This window comes from Prinia subflava, chromosome 16 (genome assembly GCF_021018805.1).
Source record: "Prinia subflava isolate CZ2003 ecotype Zambia chromosome 16, Cam_Psub_1.2, whole genome shotgun sequence".
Taxonomy (NCBI): domain Eukaryota; kingdom Metazoa; phylum Chordata; class Aves; order Passeriformes; family Cisticolidae; genus Prinia; species Prinia subflava.
In genome coordinates, this window is record NC_086262.1 from 16667593 (window position 1) to 16681821 (window position 14229).

At 42.2% G+C, this 14229-nt stretch overlaps 1 protein-coding gene across 4 annotated transcripts in view; it reads right to left on the reverse strand.

Annotated features, from left to right (window-relative positions):
- CSNK1A1 (casein kinase 1 alpha 1) overlaps nucleotides 1-14229 on the reverse strand; it is a 32275-nt gene that overhangs the window by 9816 nt on the left and 8230 nt on the right. For 3 of the 4 annotated variants that reach the window (XM_063413807.1, XM_063413804.1, XM_063413805.1), the window contains exons 3-7: nucleotides 10430-10556; nucleotides 8636-8734; nucleotides 6172-6255; nucleotides 3290-3429; nucleotides 123-201 (exon numbers count right to left, since the gene is read on the reverse strand). In XM_063413807.1, the coding sequence (XP_063269877.1) occupies nucleotides 123-201; nucleotides 3290-3429; nucleotides 6172-6255; nucleotides 8636-8734; nucleotides 10430-10556 (529 nt within the window). The remainder of the gene's footprint in view (nucleotides 1-122; nucleotides 202-3289; nucleotides 3430-6171; nucleotides 6256-8635; nucleotides 8735-10429; nucleotides 10557-14229) is intronic. The other variant, XM_063413808.1, reaches the window with a different exon arrangement.

Genomic DNA, 14229 nt, shown 5'->3' on the forward strand with positions numbered 1-14229 from the left:
TGCTTTGTGCAACTGAGGCTAAACATTATATAAACCCACCTGACAGGCAGATGCATGATACCCAAACATGAAACAAAATATTAAAAGGGTGGGGGAGGGAAGAAAAAAGCATCATAACCTACCTTTAATCCTTGCCAAGGCAGACTGGTTCTGTTAAAGTACATCAATACATAGCCTAGAGACTCCATGTCATCCCGACGGCTGCAGGAGGAAAAACACAAGGAATTACAAATTCCCGCATTTCTTACTTAATTCCACAGTGCTAGCATTCAAAACTTTAAATTAAAAAAATAATTCAGAAATAAACCCTAAGAGAACCTTAAGATAGGAAGAGGTCCTATTTTTTAAGCAAGGAATACTTTGTAGGTACTGTGTGTTCTAAGTTTCAATCTGCAGTTACACTGAAACAAAAAACTTTGGAAAATTAAAAGAAAAAAAAAAGAAACATGAAATGTCTTTCCTGCCTTATTAAGCAGTGTGGGTAGAAACTGAAGATTTTCCTGTAGGAACCATGGAATGTATTGTAAGAGAGAATGAGGTTAATGAGGTCAATAAAGCTGTAACATCATGTCAGTAAATTTTTTCCCTGAACCTTGGCTCAGTCAGGGTCGATCCCGACCACCTGGCCCCTGAAGGGCATTGCTTCTTTCCTCCTTCCCTTCTGTCAAAACCCCTGGGCTGTCTCTGATTTTAAAAGGCAGCAATATTTATAAGGGAGCATGAATCAGTCTGAGAGGTGCCTCTGCCTTCTTCCCACAGAAGTCTGTTCCAAGGCAGCTGGAGAACTCCAAAGTGATCCAGCCACAGACTTCACTGAGGACTTGTACAAAAGGCTTCAAATGCTTTCTGCCCTGCACATGTTCCACATCCCCACTCTGGCCACATGAACACCACTGTACTTTGCTCCCAGCTTTCCTGAGCACCAAGACCAGCACAGTTCACTGGAGTGGAAAACACAATCCAGGATTTTTTTTTTCCTCTTGGCAAAGTTGCCTCTTCCCAGCTGTGGTAAAATCAGATTTTTCCTCTGACTGCCCTTCTGCAGCTGACATCTATTTAATATGAGGCAGAAAAATAACTTCTTTTTCTCCTCCCTGCTCCCTTTTGGAGACAACCTGCTGGGTTTTGCTGCTGCTCTGCCACCCAGAGAAGGATTTAAAGGGTGGCAGGACTGACTCTACACCTCCTACCCCAACCAGGGATCAAAAGGCTGACAGTGGTATAGCAAACAGGATTACACACAAAGGTGAGGGAAAACAGCTCCCCAGAAGTGGGAACAGGCTGTAACCTGATCTATCTGCACATCTTGGTAGGAGAAGAAAGAAGTTGGTGATGTTTTGTGTTCTATGTTTTGTGTTCTAGCCCAGCCAATATGACCAGAACAGCCCCTCCCTCGTGGAGCAGCTCTGTGACCCTTGGGGGAACAAAGGAAAAGCTATCCCAGGGGAAAATCAGCTTGGCTCTCTAAAGCTTTTAGCACAAGGCCAGAAAAGCTCTGCCGTGCCCAGGGAAGAGAGGATTGGTTCCCTCCCCTCAGCAGCAGCTACCTCTGAGATCATCTCAGCTGCAACATGAAACCACAGACAAAGGGCTGAAAAATGATACTGAGCCCAGATTCCAGCCTGCAAAACTTGCTAATTCTATTACAACTGCAGATTTTAATCACCAACAGCATTCAGTGAACCTGTACAGGGCCATGACATGAAATTCTGTTTTCTGAGAAGGCAGCGATAAATTCAGATGCATAAAGGGATTAAGAGTATCCATCCCCCACCCAGCTCATTGTTTTAATGTTTAATGTCAAGATCTTGCAGTAGGAAACATTTAGTTCTGTAAATCTATAATGGGTACATTATTACAATATATTGATAGTAGTTTTCAGGATTTGGAAAACAGGACAATCCTCTCCATTATTAAAATAAATAACATTGCAAACAGCTCCTTGAGCACAGCTGTCATTACCTGTAGGAAAACATGTTCTGTAACAGTTAAAAGTACAGGACTAGAGGTTGAAATATTCTGCCATAAGCTCCAGAACTGGTTTCTCTTGATTACAGGAATGCATTACTTCTTTGCCTCACTGCTGGCTTGACCTAGACAGTTTAGCAGCTTTTAGCAAGCACCAACCTACATTTCTAATTATAACAGAATTCCCACTACCAGCAGAAATGGTGTAAAATCCAACTAAATTCAATTTCTGGTGTCCAACTAAATTCAAAAGCAACATCATTTGCAGATCCCTCCTTCACTCTCAGGTCAAGCAGAGATATTCCCTCACCAGAACTGCTTGGGATCAATGAAATGCATTTACTTCACAAGTGACACCTGTCATTTACCTCCCTGAGCCACATGCCAAGCTGGCTTAAATAATGACACTGCCAGACAATAAAATACCCTGAAGGAACCTTAAGGAAATTAAAGTAGAAAAAGGAAACATGGAGCGTTTTAAAGAATCATTTGTGGGTTACATGTTCTGCTGAAGCTGACCACGAGAAATTCTGTCATTGCCATCCTGGTTAACACAAAGGTCAGAGGCACAGACATTCCTGGAAGCTTTAACTATCCAAGAGAGGTAAAGCCAGAGTCTGCAGTTATTCACTACAATATTTAAGTACAAGTGTAAGGAAGAGAGGCATCCCTTGATATCCCCTGAGTACCTAACACTCCCAAACAACCTGAAGTGCTCTCTGCACTGGAAAATGCTAGGATTCTGTAGGAACAAAATGCCTTTGATCCAGAAGATAAAAATGTGTTTGTTGATTAAGCAAAGCCCAAATATATAAATATATCCACACACATGTGTACATACCTACAGACATCACTACACCAGAAACTAAAATACAGTGTGACTGAAGGTATTTAAGTCTTGTCTGCAGGCAAAAGGAGAAATAATGGTTTACTATCTTGAAGAGAGTGAGAAAACAGGCCAGACACCAGCTTTTTTTCTCCTGCTTAGAGAAAGGCCTCTCAAGCCAGTCAAAAGTGGTGCCAACAGGTACCAACACATCAGCAAAGTGCACCATTTTATGTGTGAAGGGCCTCTGACAGACCCACATCAAAGTAAGGCTTAGCCTTTAAAAAGCCAAAATAATATGCAGAGCATCCACCTGATGTCTGCAAGACACACAGTCTCTTCAAGAAGCAAATTAGGTGCTCGGATTTTTCCCCCTATCCTTGCACGGGCAGCCAAAAGCAACAACACTTGCAAAGGGATGGATACACTTTTCACATAAAATGAGCTCAGAAGTTTCCAAAGATCACCCTGCACCCTCCAGAACGCTGTACTCACCTCTGCTCAATGCCAAGGTGTGCATTGATGCTGGCATATCGAGCTGTGCCAGTGAGATTTTTGTCTTCTCTGTAGGGTATGTGTTGCCTTGTCCTGTTGTCCCGGTACTTTTTGGCCAAACCAAAGTCAATAAGGAATAACTTCAAGAAAAATGAAAATAGGTTAGATTCCAATCCAATTCCCCAAATTCCCAACTTCTTTCACTAGGCATTAGCTATGTTTTTAAGACACCCAGACAATGTAACAGCCTACAGTTAAAAGAAGCAAAGTAACAGTGCGGAGGCGCAACCAGCTTTAACTAGTCAGTTAAAAACTCAATGGTGAATTAGTTCAAGCCTTTTCTCAACCCCCTGGAATGATGGATTAGATGGTGCTACTCAGCCCTGGAGCTTAGTTCTACCACTATTTTCTATCACTGCTGTATCTGATGACTGCAGTGCACAGCTGAGGGAGGAAGATGGTGAAAGCACATCCCAAACCCCACTGGCACCAGAGCAGGTCACACACACGGAGTTAATGGCAGCTTAACACAGGAGACACATCCTGCAACCTCCTGTCTCAAAGAACAGTGGCCATTCTGCAGAGCACAAGGCCAAAACCTTCCCCACAAAACAAGACAGCTTGTTCTTGGCTCATTTGAAGGTTCCCAGAACACTGCCACAGCAGCAGGAAAAACTCGCTGGTTTTAACCCAGCCGGGACGCTGGAGCCAAGGAATAGATCCAATGTGGGTTTCTAATAACCAAGCTTGTCAATAATTGGGTATTTAGCAACCTGAATGTGTGGTAAAATTAGTGTGTGGTAATCAGAGTGCTGCCAGCCAGCCCACCTACAAAGAGTCAGCCAGGCTGAACCTTCCTGGGCAAGATTTCAGGACTAGGCAAAAAACAGCCCAGGCAGAAAGAAGTACGTAAAGAACTTTTTAAATTCTAGCACTCAGACTTCAGGCTACAAATCCTGATTCCAACACTGGATTAACGCTACAGGATCAAGGACTGCAATCCCTACAGACTGATCAATGCTGCAAAAGTAACTTGGGTGGGGGCAGAATGTGATGGAAAGAAGACATTTCAAGTTTGATAAAGTCTCAGTAAAAACCAACTCATCGTCACTTTAAAGCTGATTCCAGAGCTGAAGATGCAGCTTTAAAAGCAAACTGGAGACTACAATACAACCAAGGCTGAAATGGCACACTGGAAGTGCTGTGAACCAGGAAATTCAACTCCATATGAAGTATCCAAGATACTGAAAGTCTCTGAACTGCAGAGTAGCTATGGTTCAGAATTCTGATTCAAGAAGATTTACCAACTACAGTAACTTAGACAGGAAAAAGCAAAGCTAAAATCCTCTTAAACTACTGGTGTCAGAGGAGAAAACCTGGGGCTGAAGTCCTGCCATGATTTATATGCAAACACAAAGCACTGCAGTGCCACATTTGCTGTTCAGGTGAAAGTGTCCCTGAAAGCCCAGAATGCCTGGAGCAAGGGACATAAACCCAAGTTTTTAAATCAACCCCACTGCTCAGACAGCTCAGCAAGGTGTGGGTCTTGGCTGGCTGCACCCACTACAGGCAGCTACTCTGTGAGCATGGATCTGTTCCCTAGCTACCAGGAAATCATTGGATATGCTAGGAAATATTTGATATTGAATCCCAAAGCAGATAATATAAAGCTTTACGTGATTGCTATGCTGCAACTTTCCTAGAAGCAAAGCCTGAGCTGGAGTGCAATCCCTCATTTTCTGATTTGGTCCACAACACAGACCTGTAACTGGCTATTATTTTAGAGCAGCAGCTTCCCTGGGGAAGTTTGCTCTGTTCCCTAGCTCAGGATCAGTCTGTATTTCCCTGTGGATGGGCTGAAGGCAAGGGAGTGAGTCCCTCCTGGAAAGAATCAGGCTGGGAGACACAGCCCAGTTTGGATGAGCACAGAACGTCCCGGTGCCAGCCCTCAGGAACACATTCCCAGATAACCTCACACCACCTTCACTCTGTTTGTTGCACTATCAGCAGGAAACTGGAGAAGTAGGGCACGATTTTTGCCAAGAGCAACTAGAGAAGTAGATCAAAGGCTGTGCCTCTGATAAGAAAGTTTCAGAAGCAGACAACAGAAGCCTGTCAGCCTGTGTACAGCAGGAACCCGCCTGGGATGCAATCCATGGAGACTGTTATGGAAAGCTGTGGACCAATGGCCGAGCTCCTGAGCAGTGATTCATATTCAGCAATTTCCAGCTGTCCTGCTACCAACTGGCAAATGTTTTCCTCTCTCTGCAATTCATCTTCTCTTCAAGAGTCAGAAATACAATGTTAGACACTACAAGATAAAGCTCCTGCTTCTCCAAGACACAGCTTGTTGGAGTAATTTCAGCTTTTAAGCACAATGGATGAAAATATTAAGTCTTCATTATACATTTAGGGTGATTTTGAACAGAAACTGCACGGGGAGGAGTCTGGCAGAAGTGATAACAGAACTTCTCCACATGCATCCACAGGAACTGCAGGAAGCCCCAGCAAGGCAAGCAGGAGCCCTGCTATTTCATGTCTATCCTTCACCACATTTTTGGGAGATTGCCTTCTGAGTTGGAAAAAGCACACATAAAACCTGCACCTGAAATCAAGCACGTACATTTATCCCTATCAAAGTTTAGAAATAATTCCACAATTTAAACAAGCGCCACAGGGAAACATCTTAGTAATGTTACATGTTTGCCAAGTATGTCTGAATAATGCCAACATAAGAGGTGCTTTTGCAAGGTCTACATTCTCCAGAAAAAACGAAATAAAAACAAAAAAGAAACCAAACCAAACGGAAAAAAAAAAATAACCAAAACAAAAATAAAGCACATGAATTTGGGGTTGAGGTTGGAATAGGAGACAGTTCAGACCTGGTTTAATCCTGAGAAAGATGGGTCCTGAGAAGTACTAACAGTCATGCTTCTTTTCCTCTTCCCCACTGGAGATTCTAAACACTGAACAAACAATAGAGGGTGGCAGTGCATCAAACAGTCTTGCTTACATTGTAACATTGGCCGGCGCAGACAGGCAACACCGAGGCGTTCGAGAAAGAACAGGGTAGCCAAATGCCATCCTTCTTCCACCAAGCACTGTACTTTTCAAAAAAACTGCTATCTTGCCATCTTTTTTTTTTTTTTTTGAGTAATAGTTTGATTATTTATTATGGTATTATTTTTTTTTTTTGCAAGGAGAAAATTTGACAGATGGGACAAGGTAAATTTCAACTGTGAGCCGCTCCAAAATGGCACTGCCTTAACCAGGGATAGCAATGGTGACATTTGGCTCTATTAAAAAAGGAAATTCAAGTTTTTGCTTACAAAAGCAGCCTTTGGTTCCACAAACTGCCCTTCCCCCAAAAGACATTTAGAAAAAGTAAATCTTCAGTAAGGAAGAGGTAGAAGGCATTTAGTCACCTTAAAGTTTACTTTCATAAGCATGCAGGGCTTATTTCTAGCAGAGCTGGAAATTCATCTTTTAAGGTGGGAGCAAAATTTCTCCCAATCACCAATTTAAAATTTGGAAAAAAAATCAATTTTTTTTTAAAATATAACTGACAGGAAGCTACTGGAACAAGATTACCATGCTGTTCTAATCTTTGTGGCTGATTTTCTTTGAACTGTGTAGAGTCATGTCTAAAAACCCCAAAACTACACTTGGTTACAAAAAGAAACATTAAATACTGCATGGTGGCATGTGTTTCCTAGACAAAGCACTTGATTCCAACTGAAGGAACCCATTCCACATTTTGCTCATGTAAAACTAATAATTTGCACTTGGGTCAGGAACTACCTCCCCTGACACGTAAGTGAAGCCCATGCCCACAGTGTTTTACCACCACAGCATTGAATGGCTTCCTAACTAATGGAGAAAAAATCAAATGGTTTGTAGGCAATTTTGTCTTTCATTTCAGTTGATGCAAATCTAATGTGTTCCTCCTCTAAAGTAAGCACAGCAGCAATTTCTAGGCCATTAATCCACACCAAGATGAACTGGAGTGCAGCAATGCCAACCTAGCATGACTGTGCAAAAGTATAGAAAAATGGCCCAAAAAGAACAATTGGAAATCAGAAACTAAAACTAGGAAAAACCAAAATAAAAGTTTTCAAGTTCTACTTTGAGTCATGCCAGAAAATTAAGGAGCCTAAACTGCTCAACACAGCAGAGAAAAATAGAGCTGTACAGAGTGAAAGTATGAAACTTGGGAACAAACAAAGTTTAACAGCAACAGGATTACATAAAAGACTGCCTTTCAGCTGGAATTACAAGCTTTTCCAACAATGGTTGTCTCTAAACACTCAGTGCATTGCACCTCTTCAGACAAGAGCTGTTATCTCACATTATCCAAGCTTTCCCCTTCTAATGCTCATGGCCTTGAAGTTGGCATTCATACAGGCAAACAAAGGTAAACATTTTGATTACTGGTAGTGCCTAACCAGATGAGACATCCTGGGATGGCCTCTAGAGAAGATAAGTGGGAATCTTGCTTCCAATAAACAGCTTGATCACGTACATTTGTCCTGAAGTTAATTTCTAATCAGTAGCATGCTTAATGCATTGCCAATGCTGCCTGTCTGCCCGAGCTCGACATACAAATTGCAGGATTAAGCATATTTCACTCAAGAAAACTAAAAATAAAATGAAAAAGTTGCCTTCTAGGCAGGAAACATGCACTTCTGACTATGTTTACCCTTCCCAAAAAGTGTAACAACCTCAGCCCACCCCCCACCCACCCCCAGCTTTTTTTCCCCCCACAAAGTAAAGGGAGACAATTTTTTTTGTTGTACAGCAGGTACTCTACAGCTTAACAGTTTTCCATCCACATAATTCCATCATTTCTTTTATTTCTAAAGGCATCTGCATGTTGGCTCTTGGTCTTATCCACAATTCTGATGGCTGAAGAGACTTTAGCAGTCTGTCACTGCAAGATTTAATGCCCTGCTGATGGCAGGTCAGGAGCTCCCACGTTGGCACACGTTGGTTTCATCCTAGGAACTCAGCCCCAAAGCCAAAGGCAGGATTTGACTTTGATCACAGAGGAATAAAATGCTAGGACAACAGACATCTTGAGAGAAGTAAAGTATTCTCTAGGGTTACTTTATAACCTTGTTGCAAGTCTAGAAATCATCTTGCAATCAAGTACGTCTCCGGGGGCGGGTCAGAGACCCACAGCATTTACAAGCGGACACCAAGAAAACCAAGTTCTCACACCCAAGAACTGTGGTTCAGCATCCAAAATAGCAGTTTGAGCAATGCATTTTACACAAGTTGTGCAGCTGGAAACAAATCACACAGGCATTCCCTCTGCAGCTTGGAAACAAAGAGCTTTGGACTAACCTTATTACAGTGACGCCCAATACCCATTAGGAAGTTATCTGGTTTAATGTCTCTGTGTATAAAATTCTTTGTGTGCACATATTCAATTCTACTGATCATCTGTAAGAAAAAACCAGCAACATGTAAGATTTCAAAGAGAGCAAAAACATTTCATTAAACCTTCAGTGAAAGCACGAATTTTTAGTGTTACTTTCCTCTACCACTTCAGTTGATGCATTTGCTTAATGAAAACAAATTTTCTAAAATGCTGTCTGAATATCTTTTTTCCATGTTAAAACTCCATAATCTTGGTCAGAACCTGGCAGATTAAACACCTGAACATTTCCCGGCTATTTAAGTTCATGTTTCTAACTACAGCATTCTATTAAAAAGTAATTTTTTTTTCATTACTTCAAGATTTTATAGCTACCACAAGCCAATTTTAAAGCTCATTCCCTCCCCCTGTCCCAGTTACTCATTCATTTGGTTATTCATTCATCAAACATCCCTTTTCCAGGTAACAGTTTTCATGGAGCAAGTCACAACTTGATGGTGGCCCATCCTGTCAGATCTGGGCTACCCTGATGCCAGAATATCTGGAGACATGGAGAAACCCTGGCACATCTGTGTCATCACACAGGGCCAACCCATTTCAGAATATCTGGAGACATGGAGAAACCCTGGCACATCTGTGTCATCACACAGGGCCAGCCCATTTCCTGTGGGTGAGATCACAGCCCGTGGTTACGTGGCACAGCTCTGCAGCTCCTCAAATGCTCCTCTTGCAGGCTTGAGCTGAGCTTGTTCCATCACACCCCTGACAGCTGGACTGTGCCCTAAAAGCCACTTCTGAGCACTGATATCCCCCATTTCTGCCTGTTTCCCAGCTAATTAATGTTTATCATCCACAGGAATACTGCACAAAGCCCTTGTGGACTCCCCAGAGATGCTGTCACACCCAGCCTCTGGCTGAGTGAGCAAATGGCTCTCTAAAGCAAGCACATCACCCTCTCAGGGCAGCTGAGAACAGGGACAGCTGACCTTGTCTCCAGACAAATGCCTTGAGCTTCCTTGGCCAGGAGCCTGGGATTCTACGAGCATCTGGCTAAGTGACAACTTGGTACTGATATCAATTACGTAATATTAGATGAAATTTCAACTACCACTGAAAAATTCAACTTGAAAAACCCTCACTGCTTTTCAAGGAGCTGAAGGCAGCACAATCAAGCCATTTATTAAGCAGCAAGAAATAAATATGGCTGCTCACTTCAAATGCTGGGTTCTCATGACCAAGTTGGAAAAGTATCAACTGCTATAAAAAAAGACTTCAGAGAGCTTTAGAGGCCTTGATTATGTTGGAGGTAGAGTGGCATCTCCACTCACAGCTTTAAGAAGTGTCTGTGAGGACCAAAGAAGCAAGGCAGCTATTATTAGCTCACTGTCTGGTCCTGGAGGCTACAGGAGGGTGTGAGAGCACAGGGACAGACTTGCACGCTGTCACCACTGGTCCCATTCAATCACATCACAACTGGAGAGTGTTTCAGCCCCCCTACCACAACCCCAGTGGTGATACTGGCAGTGAATCCACCCAATTTAGTGTGAATATTTTAATGAAGTTGCCCTTAAAGCAGCAGCACAAAGGAGATGGCAGCTGCAGTGCATTTTGCAGGGCAGAGCACACAGAAACCACCATTACTTTGTCCTTATTTAGGTCAAGTGTTCACTTTGTGTATAAAACACTGCATCAATTATTTAACCCACTGTGCAGAGCATCCCTCAGGGCTCTGGAGCTGCTCCCACAAGGTGTGCACGTACCTGGTCTGCTAGCATAAGTACTGTTTTCATCGTAAACCTGCGAGAACAGAAGTTGAAGAGGTCTTCCAGGCTGGGCCCCAGAAGATCCATGACTAGAACATTGTAGTCCTTTTCTTGACCATACCACCTGCAAGAAAGGAAATGATCCAGCATTAGCAGCAATCCCGATGCAGCCCAGGATACCCTCAGTGCTCTCAGATGCAAGGGCACGCTGCTGACTAATGTTCCATCTTGAAAGCTAATGAGGAATTAATGCTGGTAATATCTTATTTTTCCTGGAAACAAAAGTCTGAGCACAAACCAGAACACGCAAGTTGGCAATTTTCCCTGAAGAGAAAACACTACTCCTCTTCAACAACCAAAATACCAAACAGCAGAATGAAAATGCAACCAAAACAGCAGTGTCCTTACACTGAGGGGTGTGTACAAGACCTGGACTGAAATTCCTCTGCAGGACACCTTACTCTCATTGTTCCTGCATCATTTCACTTCACAAAACCATCTTGACATGCTTTAGGCTTTGTTTTCAGTTCTGACTTCTCTGCACCAGACCAAAGCAGCTCACTCATACACATTTTAATTTATTTCTCAATTTAAAAAATGACAATCAAGTTCTATTGTCCAATTAAGTTGAACATAAAGGCTCTTTATCAGACTTTTAATATCCTAGAGAAAGAAGTACTTAAGTGTCAGAAAAGCAAAAGTAGAAACCTAACAAAATATTAATTGCAGCTATACTGTGATAGTAATCTTTAAGGGCCTAATACATCAATTTTGGGCAAAAGTAAAGGCTAACAATGCTGTGAGAACAAGCAGAAGTCCTTCCATGGATATTTTCCTTTCCAATCCATGTTCAACATTTCCATCACAGCCCTGCTTTATCGCATCTGCAGCTGGGGGTGGTGTCTCCCCACCTGAGCTCCTGAGCACACCTGGACCCCTGCACATCTCAGCTGTGAATCTCCACACCTCAGAGCCAGGGCTGCAATATTCTCCTCTCCAGTCCTTCTGCTCGTCCCAGATAACTACAGACAAGTGACAGCTCTGTGTGAAAAACTGTTTTGAAGCTGACATGACACCTGTTTGATCAGAAGGCTGCAATTTTGCCTTTTCTAAGCTCCTGGTCCTTACATCAAGGACCTACTGCCAGCACTCCAGGGAGAATTCCCTTCAAGTTCCCAACAACAGTGGCATAGACAAGGTACCCCAAGGATGTGCCTCGTAAGAAGAGCATGCAGAATAAAAAAAAACAACTCAAGATTCAGCTAAAGCAGCAGATGGGGCTTAAATATCTGAACAGACATTGTATTTCCACTTTAGGCAATGACTCCAGTACACCCATGCATGGCTGTCTGGAAAATGGTTACCACTGATAAAGTCAACAAATTCCTAGCTACTCACAGGATTCCAAGCTTAGCTTAGCTGGGGTAGTAAAATAAAATGTTTACAAAGCCAGAGAGAAAAGATTCTATATTTGGATTTGTTTCAGGAACTACTGGCCTGTACCTTCCCACTGTCTGGATTCTAGGAGAAACCATGCCCCTCATTCCTGCATTGTTATAAATCTGATAAAAGTTATTTATGAGCTGTGGCTCACACTCCTTGATTTACAGATCAGTCTAAGTCCTTTATTCATTCCCTGCATCCAGATGGGATGCAGAAAATATGTATTTTGAGAGCAACCATTCAGATGAAATACCAACAGAACAGCTCTGTAAACAACTCCAGGGGTCACAGTGAAAATGAGACATTATGGTCACCTAAAGTAATGAAAATTGGAGCAAATTACCTGCCCAGGCATTCTGTCCTATGAAATTTAGGTTTGTTGTGAAAATAAAAAAAAACACAAACTAGAGTAATGGGCTGAAATGAAGAGTTCTCAGGGGTAAATGAAGATCTAGATAAAGTACTATTTTCTTCAAGGGATGGAATTCTAATTGAGACGCTGAGTGTAATGGTTCAGCACAGCAATGGTTCAGTGCCCAAGAGATGCAGTGGAAGGGAAAAGGATCAAAGATCAGCCTTCACTGGAGCAGAGAAAATTTAGTCACAGCCTCACAGACAAGGTGAAGCTGATGCAAAGGAAGCCCACCCTGGAAGGTTCGTTTTAAAAACCTTTTTGTTCCTCCACAGGGATCTGTCTGCTGAGTAAGTGCAGTAATTCAGGATGATTGCACAACCCCTGCTTGGCCTATTTCTACATATGAACAAGAAAATTCTCATTTCCTGACCATTCTGCACTGGTGGAAAGCACATTCAATTCTCCAAGACAAAGAAATAAGGCAGAACCTCTTAATATTTCATTCTCACGTTCACCTGCCTGTAATTCCTCACTGAAGACTGTGACACCAATTCATTTCACTACTGGAACTTCTTCCAAGGTACCAGTGTGTTTTATTTACTTTGCTAACACTCCAAGGAAGTTTTCACTCCCCTTGGAACATTTCCAGGGAAAATGGGATTAAGAAGCAAAGCAACATCATGTCCATTCAAGGTGTAGGAGCTGCTACTACTGGCAGCTCTGAATGAAAGAACATTAGAAGTCTTGGTTTTTCTTAGGAAAACATGGATATTAGGATATATAAAGGCTGGTGTCCCAAAAAGAGATCTTCACAAGTTCTGGCACTGCATCAGCAGAGAAATTTGGAATTATGTACCAATATGAAGGAATGATCCATACGAAGCCCTGGGCAATTATTAGGTGACACTGGCATCTCAGAATACAAGTGTGCCCACATGTCTGAGACATCCATGGACTTCTGTCAGCACCCCTAAAGTCCTTCCCCTCACAATAAAGTTGAGGAAGCAACACATTTTAAGTAAGGGAGGGTTTTGGAGGGGAGTGACAAGTGGGATCAAGAGACTGAACTACTTGAGAGCCATTCTGGGTGGGTAATTACTCTGATTTAGTTACATATAATGTATTATTTCAAGAAAAGAAGCTAATTTACTAGAGAAAGTTCTCCTAGTCTTTCTCTAATTGATTCTTAGTGTGTGTTACCTCCTTACACAAAACATTAACAGGACAGAATCATGAGGAATAGTTGAGTTTACCCTTGAACAGGCAGTGTCACACAAACATCTGATACAAATGTCACAAACCTACTTAAACTTCAAGGTGTGCCCGAGCTCGCAGGCAGGAAAATGCTTCATCATTCCCCTTTCCCTCATCTGCTTTAAGCTACATAATCAAACGACTCCCATTAGTCAGAATAAAGTAAAGCTCTTTTATGAAGCTTTCTATCAGAGCATGGTTAAAGGCTGAGCACAGTGACCTTAATTTGACTTCAGGGACTTGTCTGTGAAAGACCAACACTGGCCACGTCACCAAGTTTCCAAATCATGTGGTTTGAGAGCCCCATCTACAACCCCAGCACAAACACAACGCTGAAATTTTCTAACATCTTGGATTTCAGTCTCTGAGCTCTGTGGGAACATCTCAGTCACAGCACACAGGGGTTTGAAAGTGTTTAAATTCTAAATAATCCCCAGTGAAGCAGGTATGATGTCAGGTCATATGACAAGTGGATGTTTACTTGACTGACATGGGGTGGGTTTTTAAATTCTCTTGACTAACCTTGAGACAAGGAAGTGAAGTCTTGATGCATATCTAGTACTTGGTGGCAAACACTGCAGTCAGCTCTAGCCAAACTTAAAATCCTTTTGCCTTTTCAGAGCTGCATCTTTCAAAAAATCAATAATTTCTATTTCAGCAACTGCATGTTTTGTAAATAATGTCAAGGACAAAAGAAATGTTTGAGGAAGTGCTTGTTAATAGTTTGTTTGGTTTTGTTTGCATT